Below are 22,673 nucleotides of genomic sequence, written 5' to 3'. Positions count from 1 at the left end.
GAGTTAAACCATCTGGGTTCAGATCACTTCTTGATCAAGTTAACTTTGCTCTGATGCAGTTATTTGTAACAGATATACTAATGTATACCTAAATATTATCTTAAGGATTAAATGATTGAGGAAAATGGTCAAAACAGGTTTGCATATATGAGAATTCCTATAAATTTTATTAAAACAATAAAAAATTAGTATTGTTAGAATAGGTAGTAGTAGAAGTAGGTGTGGAATTTTATGTATTTTTTCCTTTCTTTGACATTCTTATCAGTATAGTAGAATAATAACAGATTAGAGTTTTATTTGTGTGATTCATGTTTGACTAATACTTTTATGAATTTTTCATTTTTTCTTGATTACATTTTATAAGTATGAAATGTTACTATTATGTTTTTCATTATTACTTGCTCTCTCAGTTAAGAGTTTCAATTGCTGTGATAAAAGACCATGACCAAAAGTAATTTGGGGAGGAAGGGTTTATTTCAGCTTATAACTTCCATTTTACACTCTATCCCTAAGGAAAGTCAGGACAGAAACTCGAGGCAGGTTTTGAAGCAGAGGTCATGGAGGAGTGCTATTCAATTATTAAAGTATTTCAGTAGTTCACCTTGTTCTTCGTGGCTGACTCAATGTGCTTTCTTATCAACCTCAGGACCACTTGCCCTAGCATGGTACCACCCACTGTGGGCTGAGCTCTCCCACATTATGCCTTAATCAAGAAAATGCCCTTCAGAGTTCCTGTAGGCAATCTGGATGGAGGCATTTTTTCACCCCAGGTTCTTCTTCCCAGATAACTCTAGCTTGTGCCAAATTATGACCCTTGTGTTTTGATTACTATTATTAACCACATCCACAGAAAGTTAAGTGATTTTATTTTCTATGTTGATCAAATTCTTAAGGAAAGGGGTTTTGTTTTCTGTGAAGCAATATCCTTGGTTTTGTCTAACTATTTCTCATGGTGTCAAAGGAATGAGCTTTTACCTCAGAATCCCTGTTTCTGAAGCATCCTGGGAAAGAGCTTAGCATTCTGGGAAGTGGTATTTTGATTGTTAACTTGAAAATGTGAAGAAGTTAAGAGTCTCTAAGTATTGATAGCCCTAATTATTTTTTAATCTCTTAATGTTTTTAATGAGTTTCTAAGAACAGTAATATTTTAATGATAACTTTGAAAGCAAATAATATAATCTTCACTTGTGAAGTGATGTAGTGCATTGATTAGATGAGTCATCATTATAGTAGAAATACTTCTCATTATGTCTTCATTCATTTATAAATCTTTCGTCTCTTATTTGTTTGTTTATTTGTTTATTTTGGTTTTCTGAGGCAGGATTTCCCTGTGTAGCCTTGGCTGTCCTGGAACTCACTCTGTACCATGCTGGCTTCTAACTCAGAGATTTCCCTGCTTCTGCCTACCAAGTGCTGGGATTAAAGGTATACACCACATGCCCAGCTCCTCTTAATATTTTTTTTGAGATGGTCTCACATTTTAGCCCTGGCTGGCCTGAAACTAACTGTTCAGACCCTGTTCACCTCAAACTCCCAGAAATCCACCTGCCTCTGCCTCCAGAGTGCTGGGATTAAAGGAGTGGGTTGCCATATTCAGCCTCATTATGTTTTTTCTATCTGCATATTCTTAAAATGTACTTGTTTTTCCCAGGATACTTTTTGTCCTTCTAGTTGTGAGTCTGAGCCTTTAAAGGCTGAGCCAACTCTCCAGTCCCTTTCCCAGAATACTTTTTAGGGTTACAACATTTAAAACACTGTTAGGGCTGGGTTGTAAGTCAGTGTTAAACAGCTTGCCTAACATGTATGAGGCCCTGAGTGTAGATGTAACCAACCGTCTTATTAAATAAGAAACACAGAAACAATGTAAAAGAGAAAGCCGAGAGGTCAGAGCTCAGAGCTAAAATCTCACCCTTCCTCCTGCTGTCCCAGCTTCGCGAAAAGAGACCTACTTCCTGTCGGTTCGTATTTTTAAAGTATGTTGTTCTGCCTTCTCATTGGTTGTAAACCCAAACACATGACTGCCTCGTCACTGTCTGAATGTACAGCCCCCTAGGTCTTAAAGGCATATGTCTCCAATGCTGGCTGTATCCCTGAACACAGAGATCTTATGGGATTAAAGGCGTGTGCCACCACCGCCACACTCTTGCTATGGCTCTAATAGCTCTGACCCTGAACACACAGATATCTATGGGATTAAAGGCGTGTGCCACCACCGCCACACTCTTGCTATGGCTCTAATAGCTCTGACCCCCAGACAACTTTATTTATTAACATACAATCAAATTAATATTTCAGTACAAATCAAAATAATATTTCAATACAATTAGATTACCACCACATTTCCCCTTTTCTATTTTAATAAAAAGAAAAAAAGCAAAAGGTTATGACTAACAAAAGAAAAACTATATACAAAAGTACAATAACTATATACAATATATACAAGTAATAAATACCTAAACAGGTATTTGACGAATCAGAGAAAATAATTCCATTATCTATCCTATTTTGATAATTCCAAGATGTATCTAATGTACTTTCTATCCTAATTAATTTTCAACTATAACTAACTAATCTTCAACCATAACTAACTAATCTTCAACTCCCTCAGAGACCCAAGAAGGGAATAATATTAGCTAACAAAAATAAAAACAGGAAGTGCATGCAAGCAACTTCCAAAAAAATTTTGTGAGTTGACAGAAACAGCCAGCTGCCTGGGCAGTCACCTGAGGTTTCTCCGCAGTGTTGGGGTATCATCTTCAGCCTATAGGCTTAGTGTATCTGACAGACTCATTTGTGAAGTAGGATGTACACAAGGTCAACAGTTCAACCTCACATTGGGTGAGAGCAGTCCACGTACCAGAAACACCTGAATTCCACTAGTGTCCTGTCATGATTCAGGATTTTAAATTCTGGAAATTGTTGACAGTTTTTTAATTCAGCTGTCCATTCTTCTTGGCTGTGTATATATGGCTTCATCTCAGCATCCCCTTCTTCTCCACATCCCTCTATTAAATGCCAGTCTACTTTTGAGAGGCATGAGCTTTCAGCTGCTGTTCCATTGTACAACAGAATCCATCGGCCCTCTGCCTGTTAAGCTGCCTTCGAAGAAAAGGGCACCGTACCTTTTCCGGATGCGAAGGCCACTTCAGGGATGGGGCCATATTGTCCTGGCCTCAGAAGATGCCTTTTGATAAAGCCATAACCACACTTGTTTTGGCAAGAATCAGTAGTCCCTTGTTTCGTGATCTGTCTGTCCATTTTGTCCTGTTGATTCAAGGATACTTTGTTGTCCAGTGGCTAACTTTTGCCAGAATGAAAGTTGACTCCATATGCAGTTTCTTCAATGCCCATATTTTCTCTAAAGTAGATTGGTACTGCCAGGAGCCGACATGTCTCAAAAAAGAAAAATTTTCTAAGTTATTAAAACATTTTAAATGCCATATTCTGTAGATCTCTGAAGGGTTTGAAGATGACCTGTCTAAAACATCTCTGCTCAATTTTTAAAACATATCTAATATGACTACAAGTTCTATGATAATGTCTAACTACTAGCTTTCATTTCTTTATATCCTAATAGTTGATAATAATAACATTCAAGGATCAGAAATTTGCATTACATTGTTAAATGGATGGAATAAATACAATTAGAAATATACATATAGCATTTTCTAACAATATCAGTTTCAAATTTGTGTACAATATAAAACAATTCAATCCAATGTAAAGTATTTAAAACTAGTAATTGTCTTTCTCTTTTCTTTCTTTTTTTTTCCTTTCTTTCTTTCTTTCCTTCTTTCTTTCTTTCTTTCTTTTTTTTTTTAAACAAGAACCTTAAATCTAATCTCCTTTGCTTAGCCTTTTTCCTAACCCTTGACAATAACTTGTAACCAACCCCCCTAAATACTGAAAATTATCCCAGACCCAGAACCCATTAAAAAGACCAAAAAACCACCTGCCCCACACCACCTCTTTGGGAATGTGGGCGTCGTATTCTTAAAATTGCTTCCTGCTGGGTATGGGCGAAGTTTTCTTTATCCTGAAAGAAAAATTTTAGGTTAATTGTCAAATTCTAAGAGAGGTAACTATATCCTTCACTATCCAGTCTGTGTATAATGCCAAAGTTCAGGGTTTATCTCAAGTCCTTATTCAAGTAGTCTTTGAGACTGGATCATCTCAGCTAGTCATCTCAAAATTGCTCTGAGCACCTTGTAGTTCAAAGCTGATCTGTGGATGATGTTTGTCAGCTTAATGATATTATTATTGTCCACGTGGAATTGTTGTTGTTGTGGGGCCCCATCTTCTTTCTGGAGACTTCAGTTGATGTTAGGCCTGGCCATGATTTCCTGCAGAAAACTGATAAGAGACTCGAACACAAAAACATATATATGCAGCTAGCCTTTTTTCTAGAATTAGTTAGTACTCTATGTGACCATTCATATCTTAACAAAGTTTAAAATGTATATATATATATTAATCTTGTAAATTTTGATATAAAATTTATACTTTGAGAACAGTTTAAAGAATCAGAATAGAATCAAAGAGTTGAGATTAGTAATAGAATAGTCCCTTAATTAATTTTGCTTTTGTCCTGTACCATAGCAGAAATGGCTCTTATTCTGGCATGATACAGGGAGTTTGCATTTTCCTTTTAACAACATGCTTGATTTTAAAGAAGGAGAGAGCCATTCTCCAACTCCAAAGTCAGCTTTAAATTTTAATTGAACTGGGACTGTTAGAAGACCAATAGTGTTAAATCTTTAGAGAAAAGCAGAAACAAACATTTAGAAAGACATAAAATTTTTTTAGATAATATATACCCATACACCGTTTCACTCTGTTTCTTGGGATAGATGATTTGTCCCTTTTCTTCAGTTGTCTCATTTGTCCAGTGTTCTTCAGATTCCTTAATCTTCATTCTCCTAAAAGACAAAAACAAAAACCTTTCCCCAAGACTAATTTTGGGGATGTTTCCTTTTGACAAGTTATTATCTGATTAAATGAAAAGGCATGTGTTATTGATACAAGTTAGTTTAAATTGGATGTTCATGCTGGTTGATGAACTATCACCTCCTCTAATTAAGAGGTCTCTCTTGTTCAAATCGAACCTTTATCATTTTTGATGGTACCCACAGCTTATCTTCTCCTGTAGAAACAAAAGCAAAACCACGTCCCCAATGTAATACATACCCTGGTTTCCATTCTGAGGTCAGCACATCCTTAAAGTATATAGGCTGATTTAATTCTGTAGTTTTTTCTATTATCCAATGTCTCTCTGCAGCTGTTGTTCCTTTCTCATTGGCATTCAGAAAATTCAAAGTTAGAAGAGCATTATGCAGTCTATTTCTGGGGGTTTTTGTTACCCATTTCTGTTTATTTAGCATATCCTTTAGAGTTCTGTTTGATCTTTCTATAACTGCTTGACCTGTAGGATTATGTGGTATGCCTGTAATATGCTTTATATTGTAATAAGCAAAAAACTGTTTCATTTTAACAGAGACATATGATGGAGCATTGTCAGTTTTGATTTGTGCAGGTATACCCATGATGGCCATAACTTCTAGCAAATGAGTGATTACAGAATCAGCTTTTTCAGAACTCAAAGCAGTTGCCCATTGAAATCCTGAATAAGTATCGATAGTGTGGTGTACATATTTCAATTTTCCAAATTCTGCAAAGTGAAACACGTCCATCTGCCAGATTTCATTTCTCTGAGTACCCTTTGGGTTACATCCTGCTGGTAATGGCGTCTGATTGTAGAAGGAACAAGTAGGACATTTCTTTATTATTTCTTTGGCTTGTTGCCAGGTTATGGAAAAATCCTTTTTTAAACCTTTACTATTAACGTGATGTTTTTTATGAAATTCTGAGGCCTCCAGCACATTTCCTATCAATAATTTATCAATCTCTTCATTGCCTTGTGCTAGAGGGCCTGGCAGACCAGTATGGGATCGAATGTGAGTTATATATAAAGGATGATTCCTTTTCCTGATTGTATCTTGTAATTGAATAAATAGTGAAGTTAATTCTGAAGCATCAGGGATAAATTCTGCAGTCTCAATATGTAACACCACTCTTTCAGCATACTGAGAGTCAGTTACTATGTTGAGAGGTTCTGAAAAATCCATTAATACCAACAGAATAGCATACAATTCTGATTTTTGCACTGAATTATACGGACTTTGAACCACTTTACTTAAATTTTCTGATTTGTAACCTGCCTTTCCTTCTTTGTTGGCATCTGTATAAAATGTACGAACTCCAGATATGGGTTTTTGCCGTACAATTCGAGGCAAGATCCATTCAGCTCTCTTTATAAGATCAATTCTATTGCTTTTGGGATATTTGCTGTTAATTTCTCCCAAAAAATTACTGCAAGCTCTTTGCCAAGGTTCACTTTCTGTCCATAATTTTTCAATGTCCTCCTTAGTTAATGGTACGACAATTTCTGCTGGGTCTATGCCTGCTAATTGACGAAGTCTCAATTTTCCTTTGTAAATCAAGTCAGAGATTTTTTCCACATAAGTTTTTAATTTTTTATTTGGTTTATTTGGTAAAAATATCCATTCCAATATAATATCTTCCCTCTGCATTAATATTCCAGTAGGAGAACGCCTAGAAGGTAAGATAACCAAAATGCAATCCAGCTTTGGATCAATACGATTCACGTGTCCTTCATGCACTTTCTTTTCTACCAAGGCTAATTCTTTCTCAGCTTCAGGTGATAATTCTCTTGGACTATTTAAGTCCTTGTCACCTTCTAAGGTTTTGAACAAATTAGTCAGTTCATCATTTTTTACCCCAACAATAGTTCGTAGATGAGAAATATCTCCAAATAATCTTTGAAAGTCATTAAGAGTCTGTAGTCTATCTCTCCGAATTTGCACCTTTTGGGGTCTAATTTTTTGTAGCTCTATTTTATATCCTAAATAATTAATAGAATCTCCTCTTTGTATCTTTTCAGGAGCAATTTGTAATCCCCAGCGAGGCAAAATTTTCTTTACTTCTTCAAACATTATTTCTAAAGTATCTGCATTTGAGTCAGCTAGTAAAATATCGTCCATATAATAATAAATTATAGATTTAGGAAATTTTTTACGTATCACTTCCAATGGCTGTTGTACAAAATATTGGCACAGAGTTGGGCTATTCAACATTCCCTGTGGGAGGACCCTCCATTGAAATCTTTTAACCGGTTGAGAATTATTATAAGTAGGCACTGTAAAAGCAAATCTTTCTCTGTCTTTTTCTTGTAAGGGTATTGAAAAGAAACAGTCTTTTAAATCAATAACTATGAGAGGCCATCCTTTTGGTAACAGAGTAGGCAAAGGCATCCCAGATTGTAGAGAACCCATTGGCTGAATTACTTTGTTAATTGCCCTAAGGTCTGTTACCATTCTCCATTTACCAGATTTCTTTTTAATAACAAATACAGGAGAATTCCAAGGGCTGGTTGATTCTTCAATATGCTGAGCATTTAACTGTTCTTCTACCAGCTCTTCTAGAGCCTGGAGTTTCTCTGTTGTTAAAGGCCATTGCTGGACACATACAGGCTTGTCTGTTAACCATTTTAAAGGTAGAGCTGTTGGTGTCTTTGGAAGATCATCAGTTATTGTGCCCTGTTCTTGTATAATATGGATGGCTGGTGACCACTCATTAGAACAATATCTTCTAATATTTCTCTCAGTAACATGTGCTAGTTTATGATTTGTTTCTGAGATTGGAGGGATGTTAATCTGAGTATTCCATTGTTGCAACAAGTCTCGACCCCACAGGTTCATAGTTATGTTAGCCACATATGGTTTTAATTTTCCTCTCTGTCCTTCTGGACCTATACATTCGAGCCATCTTGCACTCTGTTTCACCTGAGATAATGTCCCAATTCCTAACAGTTGAACGTTTACCTCCTGAAGAGGCCAAGTTGGATGCCAAAATTCTGGTGCAATTATGGTAACGTCCGCACCTGTGTCTACCAGACCAGACAACAAAACACCATTTATTTTTATCGTTAATTTTGGTCTTTGTTCATTAATAGAAGTTTGCCAAAAAATTTTCTTTATGTTTTCTCCTGAATTTTCTATTCTCTCTGTTTCATCATTCTGACCAGCATGATTTATTCCAATAGGCATTTGGTTATTTAATCGCTCTCCAGAGCAGGCATTTCCTCTATGGCTGCCGGAAAGGTTTGAACTGGATTTGCACTGGGGGCCTGCCTGAGGCCCCTCTGGGAGTTTCCCGAAGACTGAGGCAAAGGATTACCCTGTCTGTCCTTTGTTGATCTACATTCGTTGGTCCAGTGTTTTCCCTTACCACACCTTCTGCATACTCCAGAAGGAAGGGGCATTCTGTTGCCATTGTTCCTTGAAGAAACATTGTTTCTGGGAATGACCTGTCTACAGTCCCTTTTCAAATGTCCTTGCTTTCCACATCCAAAACATCTAACACTCCTCAAACCTTTTGAAATTACTTCTCCTACCCATGTATCATCATGCTCATCAGCTTCAACATTAATTGTTTCTCTAATCCAATCTTCCATAGGTGCAGATCTTGCCCTTAATGGCCTGATTATTCTTTTGCATGCTGCATTCGCATTCTCAAAGGCCAAAGATTCAATTATTGCCTTACCAGCTTCTGAATCCGAGACTGTTCTCTTTACTGCTGAAGCCAGTCTTTGTAAAAAATCTGTAAAAGACTCTTTTGGGCCTTGCTTCACCTTTGTAAATGACTCAGATTTTTTTCCTGGTTCCTCAACTTTGTCCCATGCATTCAAGGCTGCCGTTCGACATAAAATTAGGGTTTGGACATCATATAAACATTGTGCTTGTGCTGAAGCATATTGGCCTTCGCCCATAAGCTGATCCTGGCAAACTTGTACTCCTTTATCCCTCCATTGTTTTTCTATGTTTTTAGCCTCCTCCTTAAACCAAGTCAGAAATTGAAGTCTCTGGCTGGGTTCCAGAACACCTTGTGCGAGGTCCCGCCAGTCCTGTGGTACTATCCTATTATATGTTGACCAAGTGTTTAACATTTGCTTTACATATGGGGAATGCATGCCATAAGATACTATTGCCTCCTTAAACCTTTTTAAATCCAACATTTCAATTGGAGCCCAAGTATTTTGTGTAGCCATTTGATCAGGCATCTGCTGTACTGTTACAGGATAAATTAAGGGTGACTGTGTGAAAACAGGCTTTCTTTCTGCAACCTTATGATCCCGACTTGAAACAACTTCACTGTTAATTTCTTCTGTCTGAATTTTTACAGGTTTAACAAGTTCTTCTAACGCTGTTATCCTGGCACTTAAATTGACTATCTTTTTAAATATTAAAATGTGGATTATTATAGTGATGAGGTGCATAATTCCACCAATACTAATATTATATAGTTGTTCCATTGCCAGACTGCCTAAAATTTCGAACAAAAACCAATTTTCTTCCAATGTACACATAAAACCCATTTGTTTTTTAATGTGGAAAAAAATTCTCTTTTAGATAGTTTCCTTTAAAATATCTGATATATTATGACTTACCAAATCTGCGTAGAACAGTAGAAATCCGAGGGGATTTTCAAAGCAGCCACCTAGTGTCCCAGGTGTAAATCCAAAGAGAAAGAGAGAGAGAGAGAGAGAGAGAGAGAGAACGCACAAGAAAGCGTAGCCGGCTAAAGCTTAAATGCAGCCACGTGTTCCCTCTTGTGCCGAGTCAAGGCTTGGGTCTGGCTTCCTTAAGCTCCGACCACGTGCGTTTACAGGCAGGGCCCTGTTCGGCAGGGCAGGTCTGAGTTGTTTGTAGCACCGGCTTTAGGCAAGCTGCTCACAGACCTAGGCCCGGGCTAGAAGTTGCTACCCGGACTAGGACGCCAGCAGCTCGGACTAAGAAGCCGATCGCCGCCGGCCGCCGTGTGCCGCTGCTGCCGCCGCCGCCGCCGGCCGCCTGCCGCCCTTGCGGGAAAGCGGACCTGCCGCCAAGCCAAGCAGTTTTTAATGGATTCTTGTCACGTTGGGCGCCAGATGTTGATGTAACCAACCGTCTTATTAAATAAGAAACACAGAAACAATGTAAAAGAGAAAGCCGAGAGGTCAGAGCTCAGAGCTAAAATCTCACCCTTCCTCCTGCTGTCCCAGCTTCGCGAAAAGAGACCTACTTCCTGTCGGTTCGTATTTTTAAAGTATGTTGTTCTGCCTTCTCATTGGTTGTAAACCCAAACACATGACTGCCTCGTCACTGTCTGAATGTACAGCCCCCTAGGTCTTAAAGGCATATGTCTCCAATGCTGGCTGTATCCCTGAACACAGAGATCTTATGGGATTAAAGGCGTGTGCCACCACCGCCACACTCTTGCTATGGCTCTAATAGCTCTGACCCTGAACACACAGATATCTATGGGATTAAAGGCGTGTGCCACCACCGCCACACTCTTGCTATGGCTCTAATAGCTCTGACCCCCAGACAACTTTATTTATTAACATACAATCAAATTAATATTTCAGTACAAATCAAAATAATATTTCAATACAATTAGATTACCACCACACCTGAGTTTAATTCCTGGCATTGTGAAGCCCTATATCCATATCTATATCTCATATATCTACATATGTATGTATGTATTTGTATATTATCATAGGGTGTATTTCAAAACACTTATTAGAATGTTATTTTGAAATGCCAAAAAGTGTACTACACTTAGAAAATTTAATCCTTAATCTTAACTTCTTCATCTTTCCCCCTTGTATTTGAAAAACTTTTGTAAGTAGTTTGGAGGTACATTCATTCAACATGAGACAGGGTTTCTCTGTGTAGTTTTGGTACCTGTCCTGGCTCTCACTATGTAGACCAGGCTAGCCTCAAACTCACAGAGATCCACCTGGCTCTGCCTCCTGAGTGCTGGGATTAAAGGTATGCCCCACCACCAGCCTATTTTTAAAGAGAATTTATTCCCATTTTTTTCCACTGTTCATTTAGTCAATTAAGGAGCAGTTGCGAACTTGTTTGATATCAGGTATTTGAGGAATAGACAAAACCACAGTATCCTTATAAAACAATCTTTCTTTCAGATGGTAAAGTCAATTAAAAAATGTACAGGTAGCTGGGTGGTGATGGCACATGCCTTTAATCCCAGCACTTGGGAGGCAGAGGCAGGTGGATCTCTGTGAGTTCAAGGTCAGCCTGGTCTATAGAGTGAGTCGAGGACAGCCAAGGCTGCACAGAGAAACTTTGTCTGGAAAAACAAAACAAAACAAAAAAAAAAAAAAGAGAGAGAGAGAGGGAGGGAGGGAGGGAGAGGGAGGGAGGGAGGGAGGGAGGGAGGGAGGAAGGAAGGAAGGAAGGAAGGAAGGAAGGAAGGAAGGAAGGAAGGAAGGAAGAACATGTACAAATAGAAACTCAGACATTTTTAAGTCCTACAAAGAAAACCCTGGAGAAGAAGGAACTGTCCTGTGGAGATCTGGAGAGGAACTGTTGAAAGCATAGGGAATAGTCAGTGGGAGGGAGCAGGAGTTCACCTGATGTGCTTCAGGGTGAAAAGGAAGGCCAGAGTCACTTTTGTGAATGAGTATGTGAACAAGGGAGAGAATCACAGATGAATTTGCTGGAAGGGAATTTTGATTTCATTCTGAATGCAGGTGTTAACCATTAGAGAGTTTGATAGTCAGTGTTGGAAGACAAGGTGAGTGTTGTAAGTCATTTTTCCTGCTGCTCCACAGGGTGACAGCACTGGTAGAGTAGTTGACGTTGGTGGTGCTTCCGAGTAGTGTGGTAAATAGAGAGCAGTTGATGGGAGTCAAATGGAAACAGAACTGAAAGGATTCCTTGCGGGGCTTGAAAGTGGTGCGCTAAGTCACCAGTGATTCCGTAGATTTTGGTCTGCTAAACTGGATGCGATTATTGAAGTGGGATAATTCAAAGGATTGTGACTTGGCAAGGTTGGGATATCGCAGAAGTCACCTTCGACATACTAAATTTGACAGGCCAGAATTTAGGGATGGAGGGGAAGATGTCTGTATACAGGAAGATGTAAAGAGGATATTACTTACCCCTTTCTATATACATGTGTATAAGTAAATCAGTGTTTATGGAAAAGGAAGCATTTAAATGCTGGATTGAATGAACCCTTGAAAGGACGTAGGTGAGAAGATAATGAGTGAAGCTGAAGTCTTAAGAGACTTGAGCTCAGGAGCAACTAGAGACCAGTGGAAGCCTAGGGAGTGCATTGACTCTGGCATCAAGAGCACAACTTTGGACGTTAGCTTTACTGCAGGCGTGGAGATGACACCACAGAAGGATACTAAATAGAGAATTCAGCTGGAACTTTAAACACCACTCAAAGGTTTAGAAAATAATTGTAACAAATATGTATAATTTTACCATTGCAGCTTAAATTTTAAACAAGTTTCAAGTGTGTGATTGAGCAGTGCCGCATATGTTTTCAGTGTTACGCAGCCCTCAGCACTGTATAGTTTTAAAATTTCTACACCATGCCAAGTGGAAACCTGTCAGCAGTAAGTAGCCATATCTAGTTTCCTGTCAGGCTTCTGTCATGGACCAGGTATTGGAGGGGGAGGCTAGTTGCAGGCTTTTATAACTATAGAAGTTATATTGGTTGCCTGCATCAGGATGATGGCAGAAAAGCATTAAGATTGTATTTATGTATATTTTTGTGTTTGATTATTTTGGTCCAGTGTGAGACTTACAAATTTATAAAGCCTATATGAGTTGTTATCTTTCCTAGGTGTTCTTCAGATGATGCAGACAAGAATTGGAGCTTTACAAGGAGCTGTTGATAGGTACTGTTGTTTACTTTATAAATATATGAGATGGAACTATTTCTAACCATTAATATGTGTGCACATGTAACTGTTTTTAGATTTACTTATTTGTGTATGCTTGTGTTTGAATGTGATGTATGTGTGTGCATGTGGCATATGGCATATATGTGTTTATGGGTGTGTGCAGAGGTCAAAGGTAGCTGTTGGGTATCTACTATCACTCTCTACCTATGAGAGAGAGAGAGAGAGAGAGAGAGAGAGAGAGAGAGAGAGAGAGAGAGAGAGAGAGAGACACTCTCATTGAACTTGGAGTGAGGCTGGTGACCAGCAAGTCCCAGAGATCCTCCTGTCTCCTCCCCTGATAGCATGGGGTCACAGGTTCAAGCCTAGCCATGCCCAACTTTTTACATAGGTGCTGGTGTCTGAACTCAGATTTTTATGCTTGTATATTAAGTATTCTTACCCACTGAGCCATCTCTCTAGTCCCCCATTGATTACTTTGAAAATGATTTTTCCTTTTTTTTTTTTTTTGGCCTTAGGATGAAATCAAAAATTGTTGAGCCATATAATAAAATAGTATCCCGTACTGCACAACTAGCAAGACTTCAGGTAGGTAATCACGTCTGGTTCTTTATTTTTCACATTGTTTTATAAGTGGAGAAAATTTGTTGTGCCTATGGTATGTATGGGTGGCTGTTCTTGTGCATGAAAGGGTAGACCAGAGGTTGGTGTTAAGTGTCTCTCTGTGGAAGTTATTCTTTGATGATTTAACACATGCATACAAGGTGCCTTGATTATATTCACTCCCACTTTCCCTTCTTTTCCTTATACTTGCCTAACAGATATCCTTATCCTCCTTTGTAAAAATAACTCACTGAGTCCAGTTTGTACTGCCTGCCTGCACAGGAGGGTGGAGCCATCCCTTGGATTCCTTTGTGTTTTCAGGGACATGCTGAAGTTCTGTGCCAGAGTTACTGAGGAAAGCAGCTAGGTGATACTGTGTTCTTGTTCCATCGAAACATGCCCCTGTTCTTCCTTCAGGGAGACAGAGATACCCAGTGTATTAAGGAGATCTCCACCAGCAGGGGTACTCGAAGGAATGGGCAATGGTGGTTGAACCTGTGTCACAATGTAGGAGAAAAGTGAGTCTTCTTCCCTAGGCTGCCCATCTGTTTCTGGTACTGGGCAGTAGGCATTGGGCAAATGGCCAACAAGTTGGGTCAGGCTAGATAAAGCAGCTTCTGTATCTAGTAAGTATTCTTTCCTCCTGCCTACTGATCACCTGTTACTGAGTCTTCACTACTATGATACTGTACTTAGAGTGGAGCCAGAGAGTGTTTGTGCCTTTACAGTTCAAATGTGAATTGTCCCTCTTGGAAGACAGTGTCCAGAATTTTGCTCTAAGTGAATCCTTTCTAGCTGGTCCTTTCTGGGCCACTCAGAACAGTTCCTTTTCAATGCCCTACCTTTCAGCTACATATTCATTGGTTGTGATTCAGGTGCCATAATTCTCACTGGGTATATTTTCTGGGGTTTTGTGGGTTACTGTGAGATGGTGGTTGAATTAAAGCAGTCCATACTTGCTTTTCTTCCCTAATCGCCCCCCTCTTCTTCTTTGCCTCCCCCACTGTTATGTTTTCTGCTGGTGTAACCTCAAAGGCCTCCTGTATTATATTTAAAAATGGTGTTAGATGCCTTAGTTCAGTTTTGTAGCATTCTCTAAATATCTGGGGCAGTTTGTTTCATAAAATTGATAGCTATTAAGGATCATGTTTCCATCGATTCTGATTTGATATTGTTGATTTTCAGAAGAACTTAATAGGTGGTTGGAGAAATTCACAATATTCTTTTTCTTTTCTTTGACCCCGTTAGAGCTGACAGCCTTAAGTAGGCATTTCTTTTTCTGTTTCGAGGCAAGTTAAGAAGTTTCTGTACTACCTATGAATAAGGTTCTCAGGGTTCCAACTGGGGTCTGTGTGTGGGCCATTTTTCCCCCCAGGTGTTTGGATATCATGGATTAGGATGTTGGCTGGTAGCCCACCAGCTACTTTAGTAACCTGAAGAATCCACTCCTTTCACAGAAGTGTCAACAAATCAATACTGATATAACCTCCTGTTAAGACAGGAACAGACATGAAGCTCATATGAAGGAATTCATCCTGGAATTCATTATGGTTTTATGAGAAGTCACCAAAACTGTCCTTAAACTGGACCATGTCTGTTACTATAAAGGGGGCATACATTCTGATATTGTCTGTATGCCCATTGAATATGTCCTGTGATGAGAACAGATTTCCTTGATTGGGTTTGGCTAACTTTCCTAACCTCATTCTCTTGGACTGAGGATGGTCTTATGAGATTGGCTAGATGGTTGGTCTGGAGGGCAGAGAGGAAAAGGTGTTGTCCTCGTGTGGGAATGAATGGTCCGGAGAGAGGAGAGGAGGGAGAGAGTTTGAAGAGAGCAACTGAGAGTGGTCTGTTGGTCAGGGGACAGTGGATGGTCTCATTGGGTTCCCTGTCTTTGTAGTAGGAAGAGGTATAGAAAATTTGCTGACAGTATTGATTGGAGATGGGAATCATTCAGTATATCTGAATCCAATTCTATAGGTCTAGACTGGGCTTATCTACTATAGCCATACAGACCTAGAAGCAGCTTTTTAGTTTGAAATCTAGATATAAAAGCTCGGACATAGAGGATTTCCCACTACTGTCCCTCCATTTAGAGAACAGATTGAGCTGGAGAATTAACAGTTTAAAGACCCATTCTTCAGTGTCTTAATTTATATTGAGGCTGGGCAAAGCAAAGTCAACTTTCTTCTTAAAACTCTATAACTTAAATTTTCCCCAGTTATCAATTGGGCACCCAAGTAGAAGGTCTTTTGTAAAGCTAGGAGTATTTCCCTTAAATGAGAAATAGTAAAGGAAGTATCTGGTGGGCCAGGAAGAGGAGAAGAGACAGATATACTTAAGAGGGTGGGCACGTACACAGAGACAATACTGGGATGCTAGTGAAATGAATGATAAATGCTACTGGCAGCAGCACTGGCTACTGGCGGAAAGGTCAGAACCTGGTTACTTAATAGCAGAGAGCTTTATTAGGAGGAAGGAGAGGCAGGGACAAAAGGACCAGGCCTGGGAAAGAGCACATGCAGAGGGCAGAGAGAAAGATGGGGTAGAGGGGAGAGAGAAAGCAGAGAGAGGGTGGAGTCTGCATCCAGCTTTTTAGGGGCTCCTGGTATGGAGCATATGCTGATTGTGTGACCACACCACGTGCATGTAGTTGCTAGCACACACTGATGATGTAAGATGCAAGATCCTGAACTGCGCATGTGTAGCTGGAGTAAGGGCAGAATTCTAACATTCCAGATTTTTTGCTTATTATAAAAAGGGAGTGAATAGGAATAGGGGTGTCGTTTCTCCCAGAAAAACTGCTACCAGCTTTCTTAGTGGGCTTCGGTTGGCTCTGGTGGGGGATGGCGTCCTGGGACGGTGGGCTGTCCTGCTGCCTCGGCACCATCCATCCCTCTTGGCTGGGCACTCTGGCCACTTTTGTGTCTGACACGATGCTGGTGAGATAGAGAAAGCTTAGAGAAAAAGAATCATTATTATTTTTATTTTCTTTGGAGTATTTCCAGACCAGGGGAGTTTGTGTTTGGCACTTATCTGAAGTAGATATGACCTGTCCAGATAGATTTAAGCTGGTTTCTGGAACTTTGGAAAAATTTTGAACACGTTAGGAAGCAGCCATGAGAAAATTAGTAACCACTGTAGTATTTAGTACTCTGCTTAATTTTTACCTAAGATAAGCTTTATTAGAGGTAGATTATTTAAGGCACCTGTTTCCTTTATTAGTTTAGCATTCAGGAGACGAAGCTGATCAATTGTTGAGAGCATTTAACAGTAATAGATGGTTATATTAAAGTCTGTTTTTGTAGAGCCCAGACACTTTTGGGTCTGGGGATATAAATACCTTTTAGCTGTTGCAATTTCTTACTTGATTATCCCTGGACTCCAGTTCTGTTGTGGTCTGAAGCAGCCAGTAGCTGAGCAGTTAATTAGAAGAGGGAACCAGGAAGAGAAAAGCTTGTGGGGTGAGAACTCATTCTCTTGGATTTAGGGACAAGGCAGAGAGCAGGGCCCTGTCTGTCACTGTGCATGAGGAGGAGAAGCGCTTCTGACAGGTCTGGAGTGAGGCACATGGAGGGAGCAGTGAAATGAAAGCTCTTACATTAGCTGGAAAATCTTTTCCCATTAAGTAACCCTGAAAGTGCAATTAAATCTGGGTAAGGCTGTCCTCCCTACCCCAATAATAGGGAAACAAGAAGACTCCAAAACTCCCAGGACTGGGTTAGTGAGTCTGGTATCCAGAAGGAAGGAAATGGATCGTTTCCATGCTGCATTCTGGGTTCCCTGCAAGCAAGCCTGTGGCCAAGCCTTGATCTGCTGAAGGTCGTAGTTTGATGCTCCCTTGCTCCTTGGTGCCTGGGTGCAGTCAGCTGACCAGCTGTCTTTCTAGGTGGCACTTTGAACAAGGTTCAATTGATGGCCTGGCAGGGCATGCACTAGCCCGCGTGGCGTGCCCCCCCCCCACACTTAAAACAGGGACCCCACAGCTGAAGCTTCCACCTGTGGAGTCAGGAGCCTTGCTCTCCAGATGCTTAAGTTTTAGCCCTTATGTTGGGGTGGTCTGGGAGACAGACAAGAGACAGATTTTATTCCGTGTCTTGAATTTTTTTTTTTCTTCATGTCTGCTGGCTTCAGGACAGCGTTAGGAATATCAGCCAGGAGGCGGGGTGTAAACTGATCTGTGGCTAAAGAGCCATACTGATTACTGTGATTCCCATGTGGGCCTTGATCGTAAACTTATTTTGATGCATCCTAGCCTGCTTTCAGACCCGTCTGTGCTTCTCAAGACAGCTTGAGAACGAGTGGGAGGAGTTAAGGTGAGAGCTAGGGTTGGGCAGAAGCGGCCCGCCCGATACCAGAGAGCCCATCCAATATGAGAGAGCCTGCCCAATACCGGAGAGTGGAGAGCAGAGCACAGAGCACGGAGCGGAGAACAGGTAAGATAAGGTTCTTTAGAGTCAGAGATTCCTTAGGTTTAGGAATACACGTGGTCAGGAGAGAGAGAGAGAGAGTCAGAAAGGGAGAGGGACATAGCTTAGGTAAAAGTGGGGATAAGGTAACTCTTTTCATTTGCCCATTTGCTGGCAGAAGTTAGGTAATTCCTGTGAAATATTGGGGTTGAAACAACCACATTTACTGGTATCTGGGGATATATAAGGCATTTGTCAAAGGAGGAATGGAACCATGAGAAGGAAGCCCTATGTCCCATGGCTGCATCGCCAAGAGAGAAAAATAAAAAATTAAAATAAAGAAATGGGATCATACTCCAGTCCCAGGCATCCTTGAGGTTGGAGAAGGATCTATGAATCAGCACAGGTTGCCCCTCCTTCGTCAAGAGAGGAGTAAGGGCTGGGAGCATACGCAGCAAGAGGATCCCCCAGGGGTCCAACAGCATTGACCTCTTCATCAAGAGAGAGAATGAGTTGGTAGCAGCGCAGCCCAAGGACCCCCCTGGGGGGGAGTCTGGTGCTAGGAATATATCTCAGGCTACAGTCGCAGGAAATTGCGGGGGTCAGAAAGAGGAAGAACTCACCAATCTCGTTGGTGGGTGTGGTGTGTGGGTCTGGTGGTTGGGCAAATGAAAAAAGTGGAGTGGGTGGGCAGTTACAGGGCCAGTGAACCTCAGTATAGGTTTCCAACACTTGCAGAGCAGCGGAAGAGCCCATCCAAATCACAGAACCAATGAAATGAATGATAAATGGCGCTGGTTACTGGCGGAAAGGTCACGGTCACAACAGAACCTGGTTACTTAGTTGCAGAGAGCTTTATTAGGAGGAAGGGGGCCAGGAGCAAAAAGACCAGGCCTGGGAAAGAGCACATGCAGAGGGCAGAGAGTAAGATGGAGTAGGGGAAGAGAGCAGAGAGAGAGTGGGGTCTGCATCTGGCTTTTTAAGGGCTCCCAGTTCGGAGCTACACCACACATGCGCTGATTGTGTGACCACACGTGCACACGTAGTCACAGCGCATACTGATGACATAAGATGCAAGACCCTGAACTGTGCATGTGTAGCTGGAGTAAGGAGAGAGTGATGATAGACACTGATATAGATAACTTTCAGATCATCATGAATAAGGAAAGAAAGTACTTATAGATGCTTGAAAAGCTTGACATCAGGGCTAGAGAGATGACTCAGAGGTTAAGAGCAATGACTGCTCTTCCAGAGGTCCTGGGTTCAATTCCCAGCAATTATAAGATGGCTCACAACCGTCTATAGTGAGATCTGGTGTCCTCTTCTGGCATGCAGGCATATATGCAGACAGAACACTATATACATAATAAATAAATCTTAAAAAAAAAAGTTGACATCAAACCAAACCTAAATAATGCCTATGCTAAGTCTTGTCTTAGAAATGTGTTGCCATTTAAATTTCTCTGTGTTCTTGGGTGCTCTTCCTGAGCTTACTTAGGTTTTTAATCATTATTATTCTGTTTACTTTCTTTACATTTTAAACATTGGGAAAACTGATGTTTCTATTAACCTGTTCTTCATTGAGCTCCAAGGTAATTTAAGTGTATATGAGATAGGAAAATATGGTGGTTTGAAAGAAAATGGCCCCTATAGGCCTATACGGAGTGGTACTATTAGGAAGTTGGTCTTGCTAAATGGAATAGGTGTGGTCTTGTTGGAGGAAGTGGTCACTGGGGATGGGCTTTGAGGTCACAGATGCTCAAGCCATGCCCTGTGTGGCAGTCACTTCCTGTTTCCTATGGACCCAGATATGGAACTCTCAGCTCCTTATCTAGCACCATGCATCCATGCTTCCTGTCATGATAATAATGGACTAAACCTCTGAAATGTAAGCCAGCCTCAATTAAATATTTTCCTTTAAAGGAGTTGCAGTGGTCATGGTGTCTCTTCACAGTAATAAAATCCTAACTAAGGCAGAAATTGGTACCAGGGACTGGGCATTGTGATAGGTCCAACCATGCTTTTCTTTGGAGGAATGTGAACTTTGGGACTTTGGATTAAAAAGCAGTTGAATACTTTAAGTGGGGCTTACTGGGGCCATCCTAGTAGGAGATGGATGACTGGTGCTGAGGGTGATTTGAACTGAGGGAGCCTGGCTCAAGAGGTTTCAGAGAAGAAGAATTTTATTATATGGCCTAGAGACAATTCTTATGATACCCTGGTCTTAAAAGTCTGCTTGAGGCTAAATTGAAGAGTTGGATTAATTGGGTTGGCAGAGGAAATCTCCAAACAACCTAATATTGACTCTGTTGTGTTGTTATTAGATTTATAATGAAAAAGAGCAAACTGAGCAAGAAACAATACAAATTGTACAATTTGAGAAAAAAAGGGACACCAAGAAGTATACTGGAGCCAAGTGCTGTGTTCAAGGAGATAAACAGATTAAAGCAAATTCTGATGTTAAATAGAACAAAGGGAGTGATGACCTCAGGGCAAGATACTACCCATCTAAGCTTCCAACTTGTGAAAAGGAACTAAAGAGAAGCTTAGAGCTGGGTGTGGTGGTGCACACCTTTAAGCCTGAGGCAGGCGTATTTCTAAGTTTGAGGCCAGCCTGTTCTACAGAGTGAGTTTCAGGACAGCCAAGCTTAGTCAATGAAGGAAACAAACTATTGAAAACAGGAAGCTGGGAAAGATATAATTGAGTGAGGGTCCATGTTCCAGCCCTAGTAAGCAGCAGAACCTGGCAGCTTTGGACATGTAGTTCTGGCTTTAAAGTCAAGGATACAAGGAAGGGGTTATAGAATCTCCTCCATGACTAAGGAAAGCTGAGGCCAGGCATATGTCAGGGTGTCCATGGATGGAGGCCCAGAGAGGCCCTTGTGTGAAGTTGTAAAGGTGAAGCCTAGATTGCCTTGGGTACTCCACTATATTGGAGAAAATAGAGCCATGGATACCAGCAGAGAAAAGCTGCTAACAGGGAGTGGAACCAGCCCAAGTGAAAGAAGTGTGTTGCAGTCAACAAAGCTGAATGGAGTTGGAGAGCTGAAATGGAGATGCCGAGTTTGGAATTAGCCCAGCTGGTTTTTGGTCTTACTTTGGTTGAGCATTTCCTTACTGTGCTCCCCTTTGGAATGGTAATATATATCCTGTGTTGTACCAGGCTTTTTCTTTTGGGCTACCAGCCAGCTCCAAAATCATGACACAGAGACATTTTATTAGTTTCGAATGTTCGGCCTAGCTCTTTTAACCTAAACTAACCTGTTTCTCTTTATCTACCTTTTGCCTCAGGGCATATTACCTTTCTTACTTCTGTGTATCTTACTTTCACTGCTTCTCTATGTCTGTCTGTCTGGCATCTGCCTGGCTTCTTGTCCCAGGAGTGTCCCTCATTTTTTCCTCCTCCTTCTCTGGTTCTTCTTTTCTCTCCTTTTGAGCCTAGATTTCTCCTCCTAGGTATTCTCTCTGCCTGGCAGCCTTGCCAATCCTTTCTCTGCCTAGGCCACTTAGCTCTTTATTAGACCAATCAGGTGCCTTAGGCAGGCAAGGTGAAAGAAATGCAACACATCTTTACATAATTATACACACATCCTTACATCGTTAAACAAATGTAACACACCTTTACACAGTTAAAATAATGTTCTGCAGCATAAACAAATGTAACACATCTTTGCCTAGTGAAAATAATCCATAACACTGTGTGTGTTGGAAGTATGTGATCTGCTTTTTCATTTTGTTTTTTATAGGGAATTATAGTTAAGAGACTGCATGAGTCTCAGAAGAGACTTTGAACTTTGGACTTTTAAACAGTGCTGAGCCTGTTAAAGACTTTGGGGACTTTTAAAATTGGACTTAATGCATTTCTGCATTATGATATGGCTACAGGCCTCTGGGGGCCAGGGAGTGAAATGTGGTAGTTTGAATGAATTGGCCTCCATAAGCCCATAGACACTAGCACTCGTCGGAAGTGTGGCCTTGTTGCAGTAGGTGTGGCCTTGTTGGAGGAAGTGGTCACTGGGGTGGGCTTTGAGGTCTCATATGCTCAAGCCATGCCCGGTGTGGCAGTCACTTTCGGATGCCTGTGGATCCAGATGTAGAACTCTCAGTTCCTTCTCTAGTACTGTGTCTAACCACATGCTATCATGCTTCCCACCATGATGATGATAGACTGGATCTCTGAACTGTAAGCCAGCCCCAATTAATGTTTTCTTTTAAAAGAGTTGCTGTGATCATATTGTGTCGTCACAGCAATAGAAATCCTAACTAAGACAGAAAGTAAGAAGGAAATAGCTATAAAGGATGCTTTTTGCTTTAAACATAAAATTCTGTGATTATGTCTCCAATTAGAAATAAGTACCTTTTTACATCTTTCTCCCCTGCCCCTACTTCCATTTCAGTCTTTTCCCAGAAAACCTTTTCTTTCCTAAAGTAGAAGTTTCTGGCTTCATTATATACACGAATACATCAGTTGAATTTAATTATCACTCCAAGGACTACATCTTAATTCATTTAGTAATATTGTTTGCTTATGAATTGCTTCAATTTTTTCAGAAAAAATTTGAAGAGCTTATAATCTATTACATAGAACATTTACATTTTAAAGTCAATGAAAATTTAAGTTTTATAACTTTCAACACTTAAACATTTTTAAAACTAACCATGCTTTAAAATGTAATAGGGTTTACTGAGATAATTCATAAATTCTTCAATATTTATAATTTTGAGCTATTAATCATTTTAGTTTTAAACTTAAAATCATACATTTTAGCTTTTAAGTCTAATTTTTAATATTAAAAGTATATAAGAAAAATGAAAAAGTCTTTTGATGTTTAGTTTCTTGAGTTTTTTATATATTCTGGAGATCAGCCCTCTGT

General features: G+C 40.3%; 1 protein-coding gene across 2 annotated transcripts in view; it reads left to right on the top strand.

Moving 5' to 3' along the window:
* Nucleotides 1–22,673, top strand: part of Cog5 (component of oligomeric golgi complex 5) — a 328,847-nt gene that overhangs the window by 15,156 nt on the left and 291,018 nt on the right. For both annotated transcript variants that reach the window (XM_006989525.4, XM_076550822.1), the window contains 2 exons: nucleotides 12,727–12,781; nucleotides 13,303–13,372. In XM_006989525.4, coding sequence (XP_006989587.1) covers nucleotides 12,727–12,781; nucleotides 13,303–13,372 — 125 coding nt within the window. The remainder of the gene's footprint in view (nucleotides 1–12,726; nucleotides 12,782–13,302; nucleotides 13,373–22,673) is intronic.

Source organism: Peromyscus maniculatus, chromosome 14 (assembly GCF_049852395.1).
Source record: "Peromyscus maniculatus bairdii isolate BWxNUB_F1_BW_parent chromosome 14, HU_Pman_BW_mat_3.1, whole genome shotgun sequence".
NCBI lineage: Eukaryota > Metazoa > Chordata > Mammalia > Rodentia > Cricetidae > Peromyscus > Peromyscus maniculatus.
Note: the sequence above shows the minus strand (reverse complement) of the source record. Positions and strands in the feature narration are given on the sequence as shown.